The sequence below is a fragment of the Lonchura striata genome, chromosome 2 (genome assembly GCF_050655825.1).
Source record: "Lonchura striata isolate lonStrDom1 chromosome 2, ASM5065582v1, whole genome shotgun sequence".
Taxonomy (NCBI): Eukaryota; Metazoa; Chordata; class Aves; order Passeriformes; family Estrildidae; genus Lonchura; species Lonchura striata.
This window is the reverse complement of record NC_140704.1, coordinates 147,975,303-147,996,500: the sequence shown is the minus strand read 5'-3', so window position 1 is coordinate 147,996,500 and position 21,198 is coordinate 147,975,303. Positions and strand designations below refer to the sequence as shown.

The 21,198-nt window shown below is 43.9% G+C and overlaps 2 protein-coding genes across 3 annotated transcripts in view; one reads left to right on the top strand and one right to left on the bottom strand.

Moving 5' to 3' along the window:
* Positions 1-8,341, bottom strand: part of LOC110476996 (uncharacterized) — a 37,604-nt gene extending 29,263 nt beyond the window's left edge. The window contains exons 1-3 of the mRNA XM_085572578.1: positions 6,779-8,341; positions 2,788-4,534; positions 437-668 (exon numbers count right to left, since the gene is read on the bottom strand). Of these exons, the coding sequence (XP_085428704.1) occupies positions 7,043-8,341 (1,299 nt within the window). The 3' untranslated portion in view covers positions 437-668; positions 2,788-4,534; positions 6,779-7,042. The remainder of the gene's footprint in view (positions 1-436; positions 669-2,787; positions 4,535-6,778) is intronic.
* Positions 8,340-21,198, top strand: part of ADCY8 (adenylate cyclase 8) — a 117,239-nt gene continuing 104,380 nt past the window's right edge. For both annotated transcript variants that reach the window (XM_021542361.4, XM_021542360.4), the window contains exon 1: positions 8,340-9,260. In XM_021542361.4, the coding sequence (XP_021398036.1) occupies positions 8,340-9,260 (921 nt within the window). The remainder of the gene's footprint in view (positions 9,261-21,198) is intronic.

Below are 21,198 nucleotides of genomic sequence, written 5' to 3'. Positions count from 1 at the left end.
ACTTGGGATCAACAGGAAGCAGTACTCCAGGATTCCTATACTACTAAACCAAAATGTCTGAGCTACTGCATGCTGAACACCCACTGGAAATGTCTTGATTAAGGAGATGCCAAAAAAACTTAGAGCAGAATGTAGTCCAATACACAATTTCCTTCTTACAAAGCAATGGAATTTAAGATATTTTGTCTCCCATTATGATTACAGGAGAAATAATTTTGTGTAATTCCTCATATAGCTGAGAGCAGCCACAACCATCCCCTGTGTAAATTATTGATGGTGCCATTGTAAATAATATTTATCACAAGAACATTACCTATAACTTGATTCTCAAATGGAACTGTTTAACTTGGATTTAGAGCCCTATAGGTGTCATAGGCATTCTCTGTGCTTGTTTCCTTGAAAAGATATTTGGATGTTCTGTAAGTCCTTATATTACCTGGCAATGAGATTATGTTCTCCTTGGCTCTAAGTGGCCTCACAATGTTGAATGCAGAGCAGATGCAGGCTTTAAGATTGCTATTATTCCTTTTTCTTGTCATGTAAGAGAAGATGAAATTAATCTCACATGTAGGGTAGACCACCTACAGACCATTCCGAAATATTCATCTTCACCAAAAACCTGCCATTGCTATCAAAAGGAAATCAGATTTAATCTTCTACAGCAAATCCTGCAACACAAGAAAATGACAGGTTTTGGTGATTTAGAGAAAATCAGTATCAAATAGATAGCTCAATCATGAATCTATTATCCTCCCCCTATCCCAAGGAAGATGTTAGTGAATGTAAAAACAAGATAATGGAATGGAGAAACAAGTATTCTGCTGAGCCCATATGCATTAATTGTAGCATTTCAGAGAATGACTAAAGATTGCCATGAGTCAACGATTCCTCCTAAACATTTTGTCTAAGCACACCTACCATCCCAGCTTGACTGGCAACAAGCAGATTAACATGCTTCAGTTATGATGGCAGCTCAATTTGAAATAAATCACTATTAACAGCAGCACACCAGGCATCAGTGCTCTCTGCCATACAACCAGTCACTTAAATTGTTATTTTGCATATTCTCCATTTCCTAATGCAAGAAACCTTCTTAAAGAAGATAAGAGATTGAAGGGCAAGAGTTGTGTAGGGAAAAGAACTGCCTAGGAATCCAGTTGAATTAAGCCTTGTGTTTATCTACAGGCCAGCAAACTAGAGCCCTACACATTCATATATGCAAAGTAGCTGATGAAGCAATGCTTCAAAAACACTGACTTTCAAAAACTTGCCTGGCACCCTGTCAACTCATCAAAGAGCTCCTTGAGAACTCAGCTCAGGAGTCTGAGTCTAGGATGACAAGGTGAAAGTCTTTTTTGGCCCAGACTCCCAGCATTATTGTAGTTTTACCGTCCTTGAACCCCAATACACCTGGAAACCCAAGTGACAGTTCCAGGGTTTCTAGTTTGCCTGCTTTGTGAAACAGGGATGCAAAGAAAGGAGCTCTCAAGAGCCTAATAATTGTGTTCCTATTTTATTTAAAAACTGAAGAGAATTCTTTTCCTCCAGGCAGAAGAAGGAGGAGAAGAAACAAAAGGAATTTCCTTTCCCTTGGAAATATGAAGGTTTCTAGGTTTTGTTCCTGTTCCAAGGTTTAATACATGCACATGCATACACAACCCTAACAGACTTTCCCCTCTTTGAAGTGGTTGACAGGGGGATTTCCTCTTAGGATATGTCTTATACTGCAGTAACTGCAGGATACTGATCTGGATGGATTTAAAATCTCATACAATATAACATTTCCCTATTTGAAGCCTAATTAGATTTATTGTATACATCCACAGGAAACATCTCCATCCTGTAACAAGAAAAACACTTTGAGATCTAAATATTAAAACCTCTAAAACAAGCTAATAATTATTTTTTCAATTGAAAAAGTTATACAGAAAGCCTTATGTGTGCTTTTTTATGGTTTTAGTTTCTTTCAAATGTATCAAATTCAAGTCTCCTTTCTAGTATTAATTTCAATTGTAGTTTCATTAATCAGGCTATCACTCCTAGCACTTGCTGCTTCAAGAAAATCAAGAATAAAATGCTTGTAAATGGATTGTCTTCTATGGATTATAAAGATTTCACTTTAGTGGTGAATTTAATATTCATTTCCTTTTAACTTCTGTTGCACTTAACATGTAAGTCAAAGGTCTTTCATGTCAAAATGAAAAACAAAATCCCTCCTTCAAAGGAAGCCCATAAATATCCAGAACCATCTAGTGCTTTGTAAAAAGTATGATTCATTCAGCAGTGCAGGTGCTTCAGGGATTTAACAGCATTACAGGAGAGTGATGGTGAGCACAGGAGAGAGACATGAGCCAAGAAACAGCTGTTCTCTAAAACCTGGTTGGGAAAGGGTGACAGAACTGAGGGAAACTTCTGGACAGTCCAGAGGGCAATGTGAAGGACAGTAATTTTGTTTTGGGAAGGTTTTGTTTTTTTTCCAAATTCTTGAAACTGCACTTGATTCTGACTTGGGATAAAGGCCCTTGTTTCCTAACATGGGAGAAGAGTACTTTCTTGTCTTTATTTTTTCCTTTGTTCCATCATGCTTGTTCTCTGGCTCTGAAAGAAAAACAAACCCAAAACCCAACCAACCAAAAAACAGAAACAGCCAATCATATTATCATCCACAGCAAAAAATTCAAAGAATCATTTGAAAATTAAAAACTTAAATTCACTGTCTTAAAAACATGGATTTCTTCTGAGACCTAAAATTTTCCATTGCTTTTACAAGTGCCTGTATATACAGACCTTTTTTTTTTAGTACAAAACAGCTATTCCTGGTCAGCAGCAGTACCCAAAAAGTCTTGAGTAAAAGATTTGCAGTGGTCACAGCTGCTAATCCATTTTCAAAACCAGAGCAATAACTGGGTGTGTGAGGAAGGAGTGGATCTGGAAGAGAGAGGAGGAAAACACAGCTCTAACCACTGGTTAAAAGGTGCATTATTAATCTCAAATCCCTTATTTCTCTTCATGAAATCCCCATGCTTAGACCGTCTTCTGACTTTTTATGTGGATATGTTTATCTGTGAATGGAGAGAGAGATAAGAAATTTATTTGGATGTGAGGGAACTGCTGCTTCACAAAATAGAGACGCAAAAAATTGACATATCTTGCTGCCTCTTTATACTTTGACATAATTTTTTTTCGTTTTCCTTTTTTTTTTTTGTCCTTTTATTTATTTCTCCCTGCTTTTTGGCATCACTGGGGTATGCAATAATTTAGCTTCATTGCTAACAAACTTTAAAATATTTCATTGATATTTTTACCATACTGAAAAAAAAAAATTATTTGCAAAGCCCAGCAAATGTTCATTGTTTCCTTCATCTGCTAAGCTATGTGTCCTCATCCTCTTTCTCTCTGATGTTTCAGTCCATGAAGCCTTGCATTTCTTTTACCATGGTTTTCATTAATTAGTCTGAATGCTTTTACTAACCAGTGTTACAATTTTCAATCCATTCTCTTATGCCCTGTGCTGCTTTTGTACAGACATCATATTGAGATATGCATTCATTTGAGGAAAGTGATAGACAGGGTTTTTAAAATAAGACTCAATCAATGCCAGATTTTTTTTTTTTTGTAGTATTAGAACATCTAAATTGTTGAATTGTTGCCAAGGAGAAGATTAAAAAAAAAGAAAAAGAATGAGAGACTTATAGGAACGAAAACCCAAACCACCAAGCAGGTAAGGAGATAATTCCAAGCTAATTTGCTCATATTCTGTCATTTCTATAACTACTCAAGTTTCCCATTTCAGATACAGTGGTTTTCTGTCAATGGTTTGCTTTTCCTTTCTTAAATTCTTTGGTCAAAAATTTATTTAAGTAAAAAAGCTGTGTAATAATACAAGTGTTCCTTCAAAATGTGTTTTATATGAAGCTACTTTTGTTGGACAACCCTAGAGAGTTTTGCAGAGCATGGTGCCAGGCTTCCAATCCTGAGGACATAAATAGTCCCACTAAAATGAATGAGATCATTATTTGCATGATTAAATATCATAACATTAAACTGTACATAAATGCTACTGCTGTGGGTAGAGAGGGGGAAGGAGGAGAGAAGTGTGACATAAACTTTCAGGTGACAGAAGAGGAATGAATTCTGTCTGATTTTTCATCCTTCAAAAGCCTTCCAGTGACAGTATTATTTTTAAATGGCTTTTAGTGATTTTGTGACACTGCCAAGTCATTTAGCTCTATTAAAATTAAAAAAAGGAAGAAGAAATCCAACAGCAGCAAAAACTGAATAATGCACAGTATTAATCTAGTGCCAACTGAGTTTTGGGACTTACAGGGCTTTGTGTCTGCGTGTTGGACCCTCAGCCCATCCAGCCCTCATTGGCAAACAGGGCTTTGGCAGGATCACCCCTCTCCTGCTCCCCAGGATGGTCAGGCTTCTTCCTTGCTCTGCAGAGCCAAGAGTATTGCTGCAGTGGGTGCCAGTGCTCAGCTCTTGTCCTTTTCTTGGTAACCCTCCACAAAGGTGCCCAGTACTTCTGTGGCTGACTCGGAAATAGGTGCAAGAAATGAGCACACCGTTACCTAAATGTTCTGCACTGCTTTGCCATCACCACTGAACAGAGAGTAGGCTCACCAAACACACAGATGGCACAGAGCTGGGGAGGGCTGCTGGCATGGAGGAGGACAGGTTTAGTTTTCAACATGTTCTATTTCAAATTTGGCATGCAGGATGGAAAAAACAATGCATTCCAGTGAGGGCAAATGCAAGATACTTCATGTAGGCTGTTATGCACATTTGGAGCAAGTGACACCTGCCCAGGCCTTGAGGACACAAAGTTTCAGTAGGTCATCAGTTCTGAATAAACCTGTCATAGGAGGATGACAGATATGTCCTGGGATGTATAAATAGGTGTGCAGATCATAAAACATAGTCCTAGATATAAGAAAACTTTCCAGTGTAGAACCAAGCTGAGCTGTATTAATTTCACAGAGCGGGAAGAAAGAAAGAAAATAAAATCATGAAACAAGAGTATATAATCAAGAACAAACAAAAAAGATCTAGAAAATGTGACCCATGGTGGGGGGGGGAGGGGGGAAGAGGCGTGGAAATGACAGAAATTATGCTATTTTGCCTAAGCAATCAGAAGGGGAAGAGAGAGTGGATAGAAGAGACATTCATTAAATATGTATAGACTACTGCCAGGATAATCTGTTCTCCCTGTTCATGGTGGACAGGACAAGAAGTGATGTGCTTAGTGAATGCTGCAAGGAATGTTCAGGTTATATATGAAAATGATAAGGATAGAGAAGCATAAAAATAGACTGCCTGGGGAGGTATAGAGCCTTTATCACAGGAAAAATTATGAGAGTAGAGTTCAGTCTGCCATGAGGCAAAGGAAACTGCCAGCACTGTGATTCAGTACATAGAGTAACATTAGAGAACTGGGATGCCCCTATCTTGGTTTCATCTTATCTCTTTTGAATAGGTGTCTGCTTAAACTGCATTATATATTTGCTTCTTTTTCCTTTTATTTATCATGATTTGTGTTGAGCAGTCTGGATGAGAAAGTTGTTTTCTTTCTGTACTCTGGAGTAATAGCACTAATAATTATTATTCCTTTCATTAAATAAATAGATAGGTTTTTGCATAAGATTTCTCCTCTTATAGTGTCATTTTCATCTTGAAGTAACACTAGAGTTTCCATGGGCTTTATCTAGGAGCAAGGATATATGTCTCTATTACTATTGTGAAACCAGTATTAACCCTTTCCAGGTTAGCAGGGTCATGCTGAATCACAGGAAAGACCCATCTCTGTCCACAAAAATGCCACTCTTTCCTTATCAGGGCTCCGAAGAACAAGAACTTCCTCTGCTTATATCTGTACAAAATCTGCCTCACACATGGGACACAGACTTGGCTGGAGTTCCCAAATCTATTGTAGAGTAAATACAGAAACAGTCAGTGAAATCCTTCCTATATCTCCATGTCTTCCTGACAATAATAATAATAATAATAATAATAATAATAATAATAATAATAATAATAATAATAATAAGTGAATTAAGCAATGACAGGTGGAGGGGGTGTGCATGGAAGCTCAGATCCACTGGAACTCAAGTATAACATGCCATTTTTAAGCACCCCAACTCCCAGCAAGCTAGAGCTCCTATTGGGGTAGCACAGATTTCTTCCAGGCAGGGCCTCTGTCCACACTACTGCTATTAGAAGGCAGCTGCATGCTTATCTCAAAGAGTTCATCAGGCATCACTCTTGTCTTTGGAAACACAAAGGAAACACCTCTCCCTCAATTTGCCATAGTCTAATGAGTAGACTATATCTGCTACAGCTGCTTCCAGCAGCATGGCTTCAACTCTAAACTGGTTTCAGCTTTTCCCCCAGGACAGGGTTCAGACACCTTAACAAGGTTTACTTTGGGCAGGGGAGGAATGGAAGAGATAAAGATAGATACCTCTTCCTCTATGGGCTGTGCCACCATGCACAACGCACCCAGATTTGCTGGCACAGAGTGACTCCACAAGCAGAGGAGCAGGAACAATTTCATCTGTCAGTATAGGGAATGAGGAGTGGCTTTATAACCAGGCTCTGTACATGGGACAGTTTCTGTTATTTCTCCAGCATCTATGATATAAGTGCTGTCAGGATAGCATCATCAAACATTCACTTAACACAGGGTAGTCAGATCCACAGTCCTGACAGTGACAGCACCTTTCCAAGAGGGTCTGAACTTGCTGAGGCAGAGGTGGGGCTCGTAGGGCTCCCTCACCCTGGGCGCGTGTGGTCTTCCCAAGCAAGGTCTGAGGATCTTCCTTGTGGCGAGGCAGAGGGATGCCTGACTGCAGCATCAGCTCTCGCTGAGCGCTGTGGAGGGATGCACCTCTCAGGTAAGGCGGGACAGTCCGCGGCACCTACAGAAGAGCAGCTCAGAGAAACCCAAATGAAGCTTGAAGGACCTTCCTGGGATCAGGGGACCTGCTCTGCGGCAACCCCCTCCCGCTGTCCTTCTCCCAGAGCTGCAGCTGCGGCTGCTTTAACCGGGCCGGGGGGGTGCTGGCAGCCCCGCCGACGTGGCGGGCATCAGCTGACCGCGCCGGGCTCTGCCTCCTCCCGGGCCGCCCGCCCGCAGCTCCACTCCGGCGGCGGCGGCTCCGCCGCGCTCGTCCCGCGGCTGCCGGGACAGCATCCGCCGCCAGCTCCCCGCAGCCCCGCAGGCACCGCGCTCCCTGCGCTTTGCCCTTGCCCCTTCCTGCTGCTCCTCCTCCTCCTCCCTGCCGCCGGGGAAGCCGCTGAGCCGGAGCACTCCCTTGCCCCGGCCCGCGGAGAAGTTGGGATATTCCCATCTGGCTGCCCAGAGCTCTGAGTTTAGGGCGGGACTTTCATTCCCCGCTCTTTCGATTTTTTTAGATTTTGGTTTTGATGTGATTTTTTTTCCCTCCTCCTTTCTTTCTTTTTTTTCCCTCCCTTTTTTTTCCCTCCCTTTTTTTTTTTTCCCCCGTTGCCAAGCAAGCCGAGTGTCTGCGATGGATGGGAGCCCCGAGTCCCCCCCGGGCAGAGACGCTCCGTGAGCCAGGGGCATGCCCCGCCGCCGGGGGAAAGCGGGCGGGCAGCCCCCGGCCGGCGGCTCTGGCGCCGTGACCGAGGATGCCCGAGACCTGGCCGCCTCTCCACTCCTGCCCGAGCTCGCAGCGCTGCCGATGACCGCAGCCGCGGGAATTACAGCAACTCCCCGGCACCAGACCTCGGAGCGGAGCCCCGGGATCCCCGGAGAGAGGAGCTCCCCTCTGTGACCGACTCTGCAAGGCGGCTGCACCCACCCCTCCGTGCCTCCGGCCTCCGGATGGGGCCGAGGATCGCCCACCGGGCAGCGAGGCTGCGCCCGTAGATGCTCCGCTCCTCCCTCCTCCACCTCCTCTCCGAAGCCGCGGCTCGGTGTCACCCCCGCGCACCGCTCCGAGGAGGGCGCGCACCGAGCCCGCCGGGGCGCCGGGGCTGCGCCGCAGCCGGGCTCCGCGGGATGCGGCTCCGCGGGGCGCCGCGGGAGCGGGCACGGGGCTCGGGCCGCCTGCGCTAAGCCGGCGCAGCCGCCCCCCGCACCCCGGCGGCCAACCAGCCCCGCCGCCAGCCGCACCGCCAGACCCAGGGACCTGCCTACAAATGTGATCCCCGCACCGCCACCCCGCCGCCGCCACCCGCCCTTCGACATCCCCTCCCTCCTCTCCTGCGGTTCCATACCTCCTCCTGTTCCCCTCCCCAGAGACGGTCTGTGCCCCCCCTCCCCTGCCCCCCCGCCCCCCGCCAGCGGTGCTCTGCCCCCGCCAGTCACCGCCATGGAGCTCTCGGAGGTGCGGTGCTTGAGCGACAGCGATGAACTTTACACCATTAACAGGACTCCCCCCGGCAGCGGCAGACCCCAGCGCCTGCTGTGGCAGACGGCCGTGCGCCACATCACCGAGCAGCGCTTCATCCAGGAACACAGCAGCAGCAGCGGCGGCAGCAGCAGCGGCGGGGGCAAGGGCTTCAGCTCCGACGAGACCTGCTGCCCCAACCACCACCCGCACCCACCGCACCACCTCCGGCGGCAGTCGGCCGGACGGAGTTTGGGCAGCGAGCGCCATAACAACGGAGGCACCAAAGTCTTCCCGGAGGGCACAAGCAGCACTGGAGACTTGGGCTTTCTGCCCCTGGACTGTGCCCCCAGCAACTCCGACTTCTTCCTCAACTGGGGCTATACCTATCGCGGGGTGATCTTCCCCACTCTCCGCAACTCCTTTAAGTCTCGGGACTTAGAGCGCCTTTACCAGCGCTACTTCTTGGGTCAACGGCGCAAATCTGAGGTGGTCATGAACATCCTGGACGTGCTGACCAAGCTTACCCTACTGTTCCTCCACTTGACCCTAGCCTCTGCTCCCATGGACCCCATTAAGGGCATCCTCCTGGGCTTCTTCACTGGCATTGAGGTGGTGATCTGTGCCTTAGTGGTGGTCAGGAAGGACACGACCTCATACACCTACCTGCAGTACAGTGGTGTTGTCACTTGGGTGGCCATGGCCACACAAATTCTGGCAGCAGGACTGGGCTGTGGCCTCCTTGGGGACGGCATTGGCTATGTGCTTTTCACGCTTTTTGCGACCTACAGCATGCTTCCGCTGCCACTCACCTGGGCCATCCTGGCTGGACTGGTCACCTCTGTCCTGCAGCTCGCCATGCAGCTGGTTATCCCCAGGTTTGCCGTGACTTCCCTCAACCAGGTACCGTGGTGAGGAGAGGGTGGGAGCAGTCCTCTTTCTCCATCACCCTGAGTGAGAGGAGGTGTGGGGGGAGGTCTCAAAAGATCTCTGCCCTTTTAATCAGGTGCTCAGAAGTTCATTACCTGGAGGGGAGATCATAGGCAAAAATTAACCTTCTTGATTCCTCTTCTTCAGTCTCCCATTGTCCTTCCCAGTGTTTCACCTCAAGCTGGGAGTTAGGACTTTCTAACCACCCCGTCCCCTCTGCTTGTGTTCACTACATTTCTGTCTCTTGAAATAGCATTGGGGAGAGAAGCTCCTGGGGCAAGTGTGGAGAATTGGGGGGGAGAGAAGCTCCTGGGGCAAGTGTGGAGAATTGGGGGGGAGAGAAGCTCCTGGGGCAAGTGGGGACAATCAGTCATTTATTATTCCCCTCCCTCACTTTCAGCAGTGGTTTGGGGTTTGAGATGACTCTGTCTTGGCCGAACTCTCCCAGTGCTCCCATTTTACTTCTCATGCCTTTTAACTCTGAATCTGCTGGGGCAACTGGTACTTTTATAGGTGAAGGGTAGCTTGATCTGAGCAGTGGGAAAAGAGGAGCAAAGCATGTTGCTCTTTTGCAAGGAGAGACCAGTGAAACCTCAGTGAAACCAGAGCAAAGTTCCCTTGGAAGATTTGGTGTGAGATCCTAGGTTGTGTTAGAGAACACTAATAAGCCTTTTCTGCCGGTGGTCAAAGGGCAAACACTGTTGTGCTAAATCCTCACAAGTGATGTGTAGGACAGAGTGCTGGTTACATGGTGAAGTGTTGTGTGGTGCAGACTTCTGAGAGGCATTGGTCAGGATAGGTCAGAGGGGTTAAAACCAGGTCTCACCTGACTTCACACACACTTCCACAGTAGGAAGTGAGAATGTACCAAAATCCCCATATCCCTGCAAGGCAAGAAAATAGTGGGCACTAGGACAACTTAATCCCAGCGATTCTTGCTGCTCCCTTTTCCCTCCATTTCCAGACTGCCACAACTCAGTGCTATCAATATTTCATAGCAGATTATCATCTCCATTTGACTTGCTGCAAGGAATCAGGGAGCAAAGGGTGGAGATACTGTCAGATAATCCCAAAAGGAGGGAGGGACGGTACAGAGGAATTTGTTGCTGGTGGCAAGTTATTGATATGAAGGTTGGGATGTGCACCTGGGGAGTGACTGGTCTTGCACCTGGAAGTTTGATGTCCATGATTCTTGGAAAACATCTACCTTTCTTAGACCCTCGTCCTCCTGAAACCCCTGCCCATGCCCTTACTACATGCACTTGTTAGCTGTGGGCTGCCTGAGCTAGTGTCCCAGTGATTGGGCTCTCCCTGTTTTAGAAAAAGCTGCCCTGGTATGTTGCGCCTGGCTGAGCCCTGTGGACGTGAGACAATTAGGCTGTGGCATAATTGCTGCCCAGCCCTTGGTGATGTGCTGATGAATGAACTGCAGCCGCACGCCATGTCCTACTCCCATGCAATGCTGCTGCTGTTAGTGACGGGTCAAAAGCTGTGTGAGTTATGCTGATTTCTTAATTTACTTCCATGTCCTCTCCTGGAGCTATGAGTAATGCACTGCTGTCTCATTACGCACCAGTATCACAGCTGTTTAGCCACTACACACACACAACGCACATTTCCCACAGACATTTCCCAGGAGAGATACTCGTATCTTCGTTTTGCAGCCAGTTGTGTGAACGAACTGCCTTGGAGCGGCACACAATGAGAGGCTAGCAGCCAGATGATTGTCTTCATGAACTACATATATAAATCTCCTTAACAGGATCCGCGCAGCTTGTCACACATCGGTGCTGATTTACACCGGCTGCCCAGGAACCACTTAAGACAGCCCGCCGCTTCGGTCATTTGCCTCCAGCTCCTGTGGGAGAGGCCGGACCCTTCCCTGTCCCGGGGCTGGCTCCCTCCCCGATGCCAGAGAGCTCCGAGGGGTCGGGGAGGCGCTGGTTCGGGCGCGGAGATGAGCGGGGGATGCGCGGAGATGAGCGGGGGATGCGCGGAGCGCGGCCCCGAGCGCTGTCCGCCCGCGCGGTGCTGAAGGCGGCGCGGCCGGCCGGGGGCTCCCTCCGGCGGCCCCGAGGGAACCGGGGCTCCCTCCGGCGGCCCCGAGGGAACCGGGGCTCCCTCCGGCGGCCCCGAGGGAACCGGGGCTCCCTCAGCCGTCCCCGAGGGAACCGGGGCTCCCTCCGGCGGCCCCGAGGGAACCGGGGCTCCCTCCGGCGGCCCCGAGGGAGCCGGGGCTCCCTCAGCCGTCCCCGAGGGAACCGGGGCTCCCTCAGCCGTCCCCGAGGGAACCGGGGCTCCCTCCGGCGGCCCCGAGGGAACCGGGGCTCCCTCCGGCGGCCCCGAGGGAACCGGGGCTCCCTCCGGCGGCCCCGAGGGAACCGAGCCCGCCCGCGACCCCGCGGCCGCCGCCCTCCCGGGCCGCCCCTCGCAGGGCGGGCATGGGCTCGGCCCCGGGGCCCGGGGCGCCGGACCGGGTTCCCGGGTGAGGCACAGTCCTACTTTGGCACTTTTTAGCGTTGCACCGTTTTCTTACTTTTGGCAGACGATTGCTGAGCCCTCTCGAGCATTGGTGGATGAGGGCTTTTGCGGCTGATGAAGGATATAGAGCTATTGCTTCACAGGTGGAGACAGGTAATTTAAATGACTGTGTCATCAAGGTTATGTAGGAAATTTTTGGTCCAACAAAGATTTCTTCCTCCTGCAGGCAAAACATTCTCTTTTATCACAAGGCTTATTTTCTCAGGTAAAATACAGCATCTTCCCTTCAAATTAGCGTTACAAAACTAAATGTACTATTTGATTATGTAGCAATACCTGTGAGCATCTTGATCTGCTTCAGGATGCAGACGCACCACACAAAAAGCATGAATTAAAATATGCAATGAAAGCAAAAGCAGACAGTAAAACTCTGATCATGCGACAAATAATGGATTTTCTACTGATTTTTTTAAATCTGGATTTCATACAGGTGAAAATACTGAATTAAATTCTGAACAAGAAAAATATCTTGAGTCAATTTAGTACTGAACCCAGTAGCATCCATGGGCAAAATAGTTGTGATTCTCTCCTCAGTTACACAGGTATAAGTCAGCCATACATCTATCTAAACTCATAAAGTTGCAGCAGTTTACACAAAAGGAAAAACAAGTCCTTCAATGTGTTTTCCCCTAACCTCTTAATTAAGTTTAGTTTTCACTGGTAAGTTTGTTTACAAGCAGGTCAAACCATTACTAATGCTTCGTACAAGCATAAAGTACTGCTGCCTGGTTCACTGTTTGTTGTAGTTTTCATGGATTATCATGAATATAAATAATTTATTCTGTTTACTTTTTTTTCCTGCAGTAACTCTTAAGATGTCCCCTGATTTTTCTTCCCTAGCATCCTAGAAAAAGGTGAAGGAGAAAGGCTTGAAACTAGATTTTTGTTAAGTAACAAGAACAAAAACCCAAACATAGTCTCACTAATTTCAATCCTGCTAAGTGCTGAGTGTTTCTGGGGGGATATGATCACTTTTAAACCCATCTGACTACAGCCTAAAATGCTGAGGAATGTTCTACTGCTCAGCTTGAGAGGAACCATGAAAAAGAGACTCATATCATGACTTAGGTAAAGGCTGCACTGATACTGATTAAAGATTGGGCCAGGAAGCAAATGAGAATGAAAGATCTTACTGGTAAACAAGTGCAGTGCATGGATTTGTGTGCCTGGCCAGATACCATGATGGGGTAGTGTTTGTCTCTGACATTCCCCAAAAAGAACATTTCATTTGTATTGCATGTATTTTTCCTTTTCCTGGGTAACAATGAATGAAATCTGAAATTTCAAAGACCACATGTGTTTCAGGCATATGGGGAAGAACAAACAACTCAGAGCTCCTTCATGTTATGTAACATAGGCAGATGATAATATAGACATGAGTTTTGACAGTCTTGAAATTATGTAAGCTACACACATACTCTGGATTTTAATCCTCTGCCTTTGCACTCTTCATTCACATGAGTAAATTCCACCAGAGTCAGTAAGACTGCTCTCATTACTAAATCATATAAGGAATACCTTGAAAAAGCAAGTCCTAAATTATGCATATTAAATATAACTTTAAAAAGACATTTAGAAATAACCTTGAAGTGGATAATACTAATACTGGATAAACTCATTCTTTTCCCTCTACTTTCCAAGCCTAGACAGTTCTGTGAATATTTTCCCTGCTTATTTTTGCCCCAGATCCTCTCTGTGTTATTAATAGAGGGAAAGGCAGAATTTATGAAGGCACAATAAGCCCTACAGAGATAAATCTGTGTAATTTTACAATGGAAACTGACAGCTTTTGCATGCATATTACAGTTACATGTTTTCCAAAACCTGATCATAGATATCAGTATTGAATAAATGCAAAACACGCTTATCTCTTCAAAATTTCTGCTAAATGCTTGTAGAAAATCTATTCAATCTGCAAAATATAAGGACATTTCAAAGTTAGCTACCATTTGAGAAACGGAATCAAAACACTCAACCTTTCTCCTCATGTTTGCTTTTTAGCATTATTTGCTATGCGTTTTTCTGCCATAGTGTTTTGTTGTGACTTGTAAACTGAGTGTGTGATTTTAGGTTGGATTACAAACTGCTTTCCTTTTATATCCTGTAATATCACCTGACCAGTATCAGTGGGTCACAGCTTAATTAGATTAGCATTGGATACACTTTTCTCTGGAGCAACTGCATCATTGTTGGGCTAAGTAGGGCAAGTGCACTAGGTATATTTACAATTTGATGATTAATTGCCTCCAATATATAGGAACTTGGGCAAAACCATGAATGAAACCTGCTTTCATCAGTGAATCTCAGCTCACAACATTCTGTGCTTGTTCTCACTAAAACTTACCTCACTAGATTTGATATGACATTATTTTCTGATGTCAAGACACTTCTGGGTTGCTTTCAATGGTTTGTTTATTGCTTGTTGTTTTTTCATGGCCTAGAAAGAGGCATGTGCTCCAAAACAGCAATATCTAATGTATAATAATCACATACCAGAGCACTGCACTTACAGCAGATCATGTTTGAATGATCCTTGTTAGCCTGTACAGAAGTCTGAAGGGGATAAACATCTCTAGTTCAGCTTTTTACTGCACTTCTCAACACTTCAATGATGTCATGGGAATAGGAAAGAGAGGAAGGCAAAACTAGAACTGTTCAAGGGATTAGTCTTTTTCCAGAATGCAGGGAAGGCTGAGGTTAGGACAACTTCTTAACTTTTCCTTATTTCCAGAATATTTGGCTATGCATGAGATAAACTAGAGTAGTTCACATAAAAGGTGAAATTTAGTAAACAGAAAAGAAATTATGCCTTTAAATTAATGCTTGGGTTGATGGAAACTCCAAACCTGAACATCCTTAATCACTCCTGCCTGGCACTCCATTCCTGTAGGCACACAACATGTCATGGTCTGGGCAAATGGCCAGGAGTGGGTTGAAAGGCAGCACCCATTGGGTGGTGGCAAGTGGCTCCTTTTCTAAGTGGCAACCTGCCACAAGTGGGTTCCCCAAGGGATCAATATTGGGCTCAGTGCTGCTTAATGTCTTTATAAGTGATCTGGAAGATGAGATCAAGTGCATCCTTATAAAGTTTTCCTACAGTCCCAAACTGAGTAAGGAGAGGAGAAGCCAGCCTGCAGGAAGATCTGGATTGTCTGGAAAAGTGGGCTAGCAAGAACCCTATGAAATTCAACAAGGACAAGTGTAAGGTGTTGCATCTAAAAAACATAATCCAGGATTGCAGCACAGGTTGGGAATCTGCCTGGCTGGGAAGCAGATTTATGGAAAGGGGTCTTGAGGTCCTGGTGGCCAACAAATTCAGAATGAGTGACCAGTGTGCAGCTGGGGCAGAGAAAGCCAGCAGGAGGCTGGGTTGCATCGACCAGGGCATCCTCATCAGAGATCAAGAAGTCATTATCTCATTTTATTCAGCACTTGCCTGGCCTGGAATATTGTGTTCAAGTTTGGTCCCAGCTATACAAAATGATGTGGACTGGCTGGACAGACTCCAAAGAGAGTCCACAAAGATGAGCAAAGAAGGGGGAAGCCTGATGTATGGGGAAAGGCTGAGAGAACTGGGCTTGCTCAGCCTTGAAAAAAGGAGACTTAGGGGAGACATTTTCACCCTCTAGTATTTAAAGGATGTCAACAAAGATCAGACTCCTTTCTCACAAGGAGTCTTATGGAAAAAGTGAAGGGTGATGTGTAAAAATCTTGGGGAGGTTATGATTACACACAGGATGAAAATATTTGCAATGAGAATAATCTCTCCAGAGAAGTGGTGGATTCCCTGGTATTGGACACATTTAGGATTCATCTGGCAGGGTGCTGGGCCATCTTATCTAGACTGTGGTTTTGCCAAGAAAAGCTGGACCAGATGATCCTGGAGAGCCCCTCCAACCTTGCATTCAATGTTTCTGTGACTATATGATCACGTTTCTCTAAGTATAGCCTTCTTGCCCTTAACTGTGCTTCCGTTTCCATGCATCCCATGAAGTGCCTCAATAACTCTATAAGTTACCAGGCAGCCTACCCTACCCAGCATCCAAACACTGTTCTACTTGGAACACATTTTGCAGTTGTACTATACACACAGCACCTGTCCATGTCAAAGTCAGTAGAGAAGATTATTGTGCTCTTCCTCTGTGTAACAAATGTGGTAATGAAAATATTCCTGGGATATGGTAGACCAAGGTTTGAATCCCTTTTCCCTAGAGGGGATTGAAGTCTGTTTCTCTTTCCTCACCAGAGAATTTCCAAAGCAAACCCATTGGTAGCACAACTGTTGTTCTGTGAAGATAAAATGTTTAAGATTCAATGTGAAAAATTAAAAAAAACAATATTGACTCTGTAATCAACTGTTTATGGAATTCATCACTGGAGGGGTCCTTACTCAACATTTTAGTGTTTTATATAATGTTGTTAAATCATTCCCTTGAACACAAGTTCTAACCAGCAGACTGTACAGTTTGACTTTCACTCTGACCTGATTAATTTTGAACCTCTTTTTCAGAGGGCTGAAAAGCCCAAGTATATAGGGGAAAACATCACAGTGATTATGTAAATTGGGGAAACTGAGGGGAAATTAGAGAAAATCAATGTTTTAGACATAGTCCCTGCCTTTCATAGTTGCAGAGTCTTTTTGCATTCTGTGTAAGGTTCTGTAAGAGTATGGTGGCATTCAACATAGGCTTCTGAATTAAACTGTAGTAGTTGTGTGCCTGCAAATGAGCTGCTCAAGGACCTTGCTTTGTGGCTTATGAGACATTTTTTCTTCATCTTTGCCTTTCTTACAAACACAAGTTCTATCACTTGTTCTGTTCTTAGTGCAGTGCAGCTTGTACCTATAATGAGTGCAGAAAGGACTGTAGAGTTTCAGTCTGACCCAAGGAGGGAGATGAATGCAAATGTCTGGGTTAGTGCTGCAGTGAATCTTGAGCATTTTGTTAGCAGTCTCAGTCATTCAAACTAGGGATGGGAGAGATCTGGATCGTCAATGTGATCAAGCACAAAAAATCCTGAGGATCTGGCATTTCTTGAAATGAAAGATTTTTTAAGGGATATCATTAAGATCTGACTTACTTACAGACTTCCAACAGCTTCATTTAGATCCTTGATTTAAAGCCCACAGAATATAAAGAATCCCATAGGTATAAGGATTTTTAGGTGAACCATGAAGATGACCTCTCAGGACTCTCTTTAGGGAAAGTTGTGCTCTGAATCCATAGTTCTTCTGAAAAAGAACACAAATATAGACATCCAGCTCCTCCAGGAATCTCTCTGAATGGGCTCTGTCATGCTTATCTCTCCAAACAGCCAGGTCTGCTGTCAGAGATAGTGTGGTGCTGCTTAACCTAGAACAAAAATATCAGGAACTGTACACAGGATGAAGTGCAATGCCAGGCAGCCATTGGCTGACAGAGGAATGTCTTGTCATACAAGTTGTATTTATTAGCAACTACTTTAGGAATTGCTGCTATTTGCCAGCTTCTTCTGCTGCAAGGTTTCATGCAGTTGGATCTAGAGGAGAGAGGAAGGCTGCAAAGTTCATTAACTGACCATTGCTTCAGTCTGAAAAGCAATCAAGTGAAAAAAATCAAAATTAACACAAGCCATTTTCTTCCACAATCACAACAAATAATTGTACTTTTTCCAAATCATCTGATGTTGGTGTTAAAGTGTTATATGATGCATTAGTTTAAATTTGGATAACAGTAACATCCAGTATAATTTAAATAATGTCTGAGTTCAATAATATAATTTTTTAACTTCAATTTTATTTTTAAATTTTGATTTAATCATCATTTACAGTTTTGTATTTTCCTCTATCCTTGCTTTCCTTTCCCTTAAAAAATGCAGAAATTCTTCTTTAATTAAATTAATGGAAGCATTCCATATTGTCAGAATCTTCATTTTGAAAATCATTTTACGTCTTTGGGTGTATTCAATCTTAAGGCACGATACTAATTTCTCCTTTTTTCAAACTCTCCTGCTTCATTTACCTTAGAACTATTCAGGTATGGACCTATCTATTCTGTGTTCCTTGCATTAGGTCTGCCACTGTAGAAGGCTCATTCATAAATCCATAACTATCACCACAGTGCAAAGAAGAAATAATAAAAAACCCGGAAAATTAATCAGCACAGAAAAACTAAATGATATTACATGTAGCAGAGGTTATACAATTCCGGAGCTAGGATTTTAGGTAAATAAATTACTTAAATCTCAAGGAAGTTATTCAAATAATGGCATAAGATATAGATATACACATTTTTTATCCTATGATCCTCTTGTCATATGGGAAAGCATCTCCAATGTTTATCAATATTAATAAGCTTCATAAGCATACTAGACAGGGTTATAATTGACACAGAAATCATCCCACATGTGCTCAGTATAATTTAATGTGTAGATATGCATGTTCTTTTAGAGGAAGGAGTCATATTCACCACAGCTTTCAGCTAGGGATTAGGAATGAGGATCATACCCATTCCATCACTAAATTAATCATTGGTCTGTGGTGACCCACACATATCTTTATGCATTTCAGAGCTTTATTTGATTTGAAAATTTGCCTTCCTTAGCTGCTGTAATAAGTGACAAATATGTTCAATTGCTTTGAGATTTTTTTGTAAAACATCCCAACATCTTCTATGATGCATCAAAAGAGGAATACTACATTGGCTTCTTTCAGCCATGCACATTTTGTCGAAATATGAATCAATTGAATACAGTGAGAATACATGCATTTAACTTTATTCTTTCTTTAAAGAACTGGTTTATAATCATTCTCATCAGAGTTGGAATGTATGTCCTATAAGGAGAAGTTAAGAACTCTGGTTTTGTCTAGTTTGGAGAAGAGGAAGCTGAGGTGTGACTTCATTGCTCTCCAACAGCTTCCCGAGGAAGGAAGAGGGAGAGAGGGGTGCTGAGCTCTTCTCCTTGGGATCCATTGACACAGCATACGGGAATGGTTCCAAGCTGGATCAGGGAAGTCAGAGAGTAGACATAAGGATGCATTTCTCTACCCAGAGGGTGTTTAAGCATTGGAACAGGCTCCCTAGAGAGGTCATCAATGCCCCAAGTGTGTCAAGTGTGTCAGTTTTTAAGAAGCATTTGGACAATATCTTTAATAATGTGCTTTAACTTTTGATGGTCCCTGAAGTGGTCAGGCAGTTAGACTAGAAGGCTGTTATACATCACATGAAACTGAAATACTCCTATTCTATTCTATTCTATTCTATTCTATTCTATTCTATTCTATTCTATTCTATTCTATTCAGCCTGATCATCAGTGACTCTAATGTCCATCTGTACTGAGAAGATGTAAAAGTAGGTGTCATATAGGTGGAAAAGAACCTGGAGGTGCTGGTCAACAGCTGCCTGAATATGAGCCAGTGTGTGCCCAGGTGGCCAAGAAGACCAATGGCAGCTGCCCTGTGTCAGCAATAGTGTGGCCAGCAGGACCAGGGGCAGGGATTGTCCTCCTGTGCTGAGCAGTGGTGAGGTCACATCTCAAATCCTGTATCCAGTTCTGGGCCCCTCACTGCAAGAAAGACATCAAGAGGCTGGAATGTGTCCAGAGAAGAACACCAGAGATGGGGAAGGGTTTGGAGCACAAGTCTGAGGAGGAGCAGTTGAAGGAGCTGGGGGTGCTCAGCCTGGAGCAGAGGATCCAGGGGGTCCTGATCACTCTCTACAACTGCCTGACAGGAGGCTGTAGCCTCGTGGGGGTTGGCCTCTTCTCCCAAGTAACAAGAGACAGGACAAGAGGATGTGGCCACAAATTTCCCCAGGAGAAGTTTAGATTAGATAAAAGGAAAAAATTCTTCATCAAAAGGATTATCAAGCACGGGAACCAGCTGTGCATGGGAGTGGTGGTGTCACTATCCCTGGAGGGATTTAAAAGTCATGCAGGGACATGATTTAGTGATGGACTCAGCAGTGCTGGGTTAACAGCTGCACTTGATGGTCTTAGAGGTCCTTTCCAACTAAACTGATTCTATGATTCTTTATAGTAACTTATTCTTGAAATATTAAGGATGTAGCATACCTCAGAATGGTTGGAGAGATTTACAGGAGATTCCTCCAGGATCTGAAAGTCCTTGAGAGAAGCCAGTGAAAATTCTTTTTTTAAACTTAAGTAGAACTTAAGTCATATGAAACTTGCCTAAAGGGCTGTACAAATTTAACTGTTGTTAACAGTTTAACTGCTGTAAAACTTTTTGACATTCCAAAATGTAGCCAAATGCCACTCTGACTGATACTAGGACAATTTTCATGTTCTCTGCAATCCTGAGCATAATATCAGTTTGCTAATAACAATCAGAAGAGAAGAATTTATTACATGTATTTAGCTTGTACTAATGGAATTTCTTTTGTCTGCTGTGTTCCATTGGCCACCTGAGAGGCTGTAAGAAATGCCAGAAGTACACATGAAATGTTCCTGTTTTCTATGTGATGGTACAGGATGGTAGGCCTCCATTTATCTTCTTATAATCTTAATAGCTCTTCTTGCTTAGAAATATTTTTTTCAATGACTTATTACTTTCTTCGCTGTAAAAATGTACTTGTGTCTGGTTATTCTTAAGGTACATTTTCTGATGACAACCACTCTTCTTTGCTAACACTGAATGGTAGATTATCTAACACAAGCATTCAGTTACTTCAAATCTCATTGACCATCAAAACAATAAAATCTAAAAGCTTTAAGTACAGAACTCTCCAAGGCAATGTGACTTTGGAGAATGAGTGTAAAAGAATGAACCTTAACATGTCAATTATTTTAAACTCAAGAAAAACTCTCATATACATAAAGATTGCTATAACTTTAAATTGTTCAATGCCCCTTAGACTTTGTACAAAGATATTTAAGGTAGTTGATCTATTCCCTTTCAAGCAGTTAACAGAACTTTGCTGGCCAGATTGCTTTCCATGACATCAGAATATGTTAATTTCCAAACTGAGTTTAAAAATGGTCTATCCAAGTGAATTTATTAAAAAACAATTCTGATGGTGTACAAGAAGGATGAGGGAGAAGAGAGATAATTTCTGGTTTTCTTCTGCTAAGCTTCTGTAATTTGACTTGACCTGGTTGATTTTTTTTAATCTAAAAACAATATATATCCAGTAAGATTTCATATTTAAATTTCTAAAGATTCAGACCACTTAATATATTTACATTTTTTTTTATTATATGATGCAAATACTCAGCAAAAATAATGCTGTGAAATTTCATGCTTTAGTCCTTTTTTTTCTAACTTAATTTCAGGCACAGTAATTACATTTACAAGTCAAAATAATATTTACTATGTCCCTAAAGTTTGTGTATATCTGAAGATGGTTTATAAGTGCAATTTAAAAAAGGAAAACA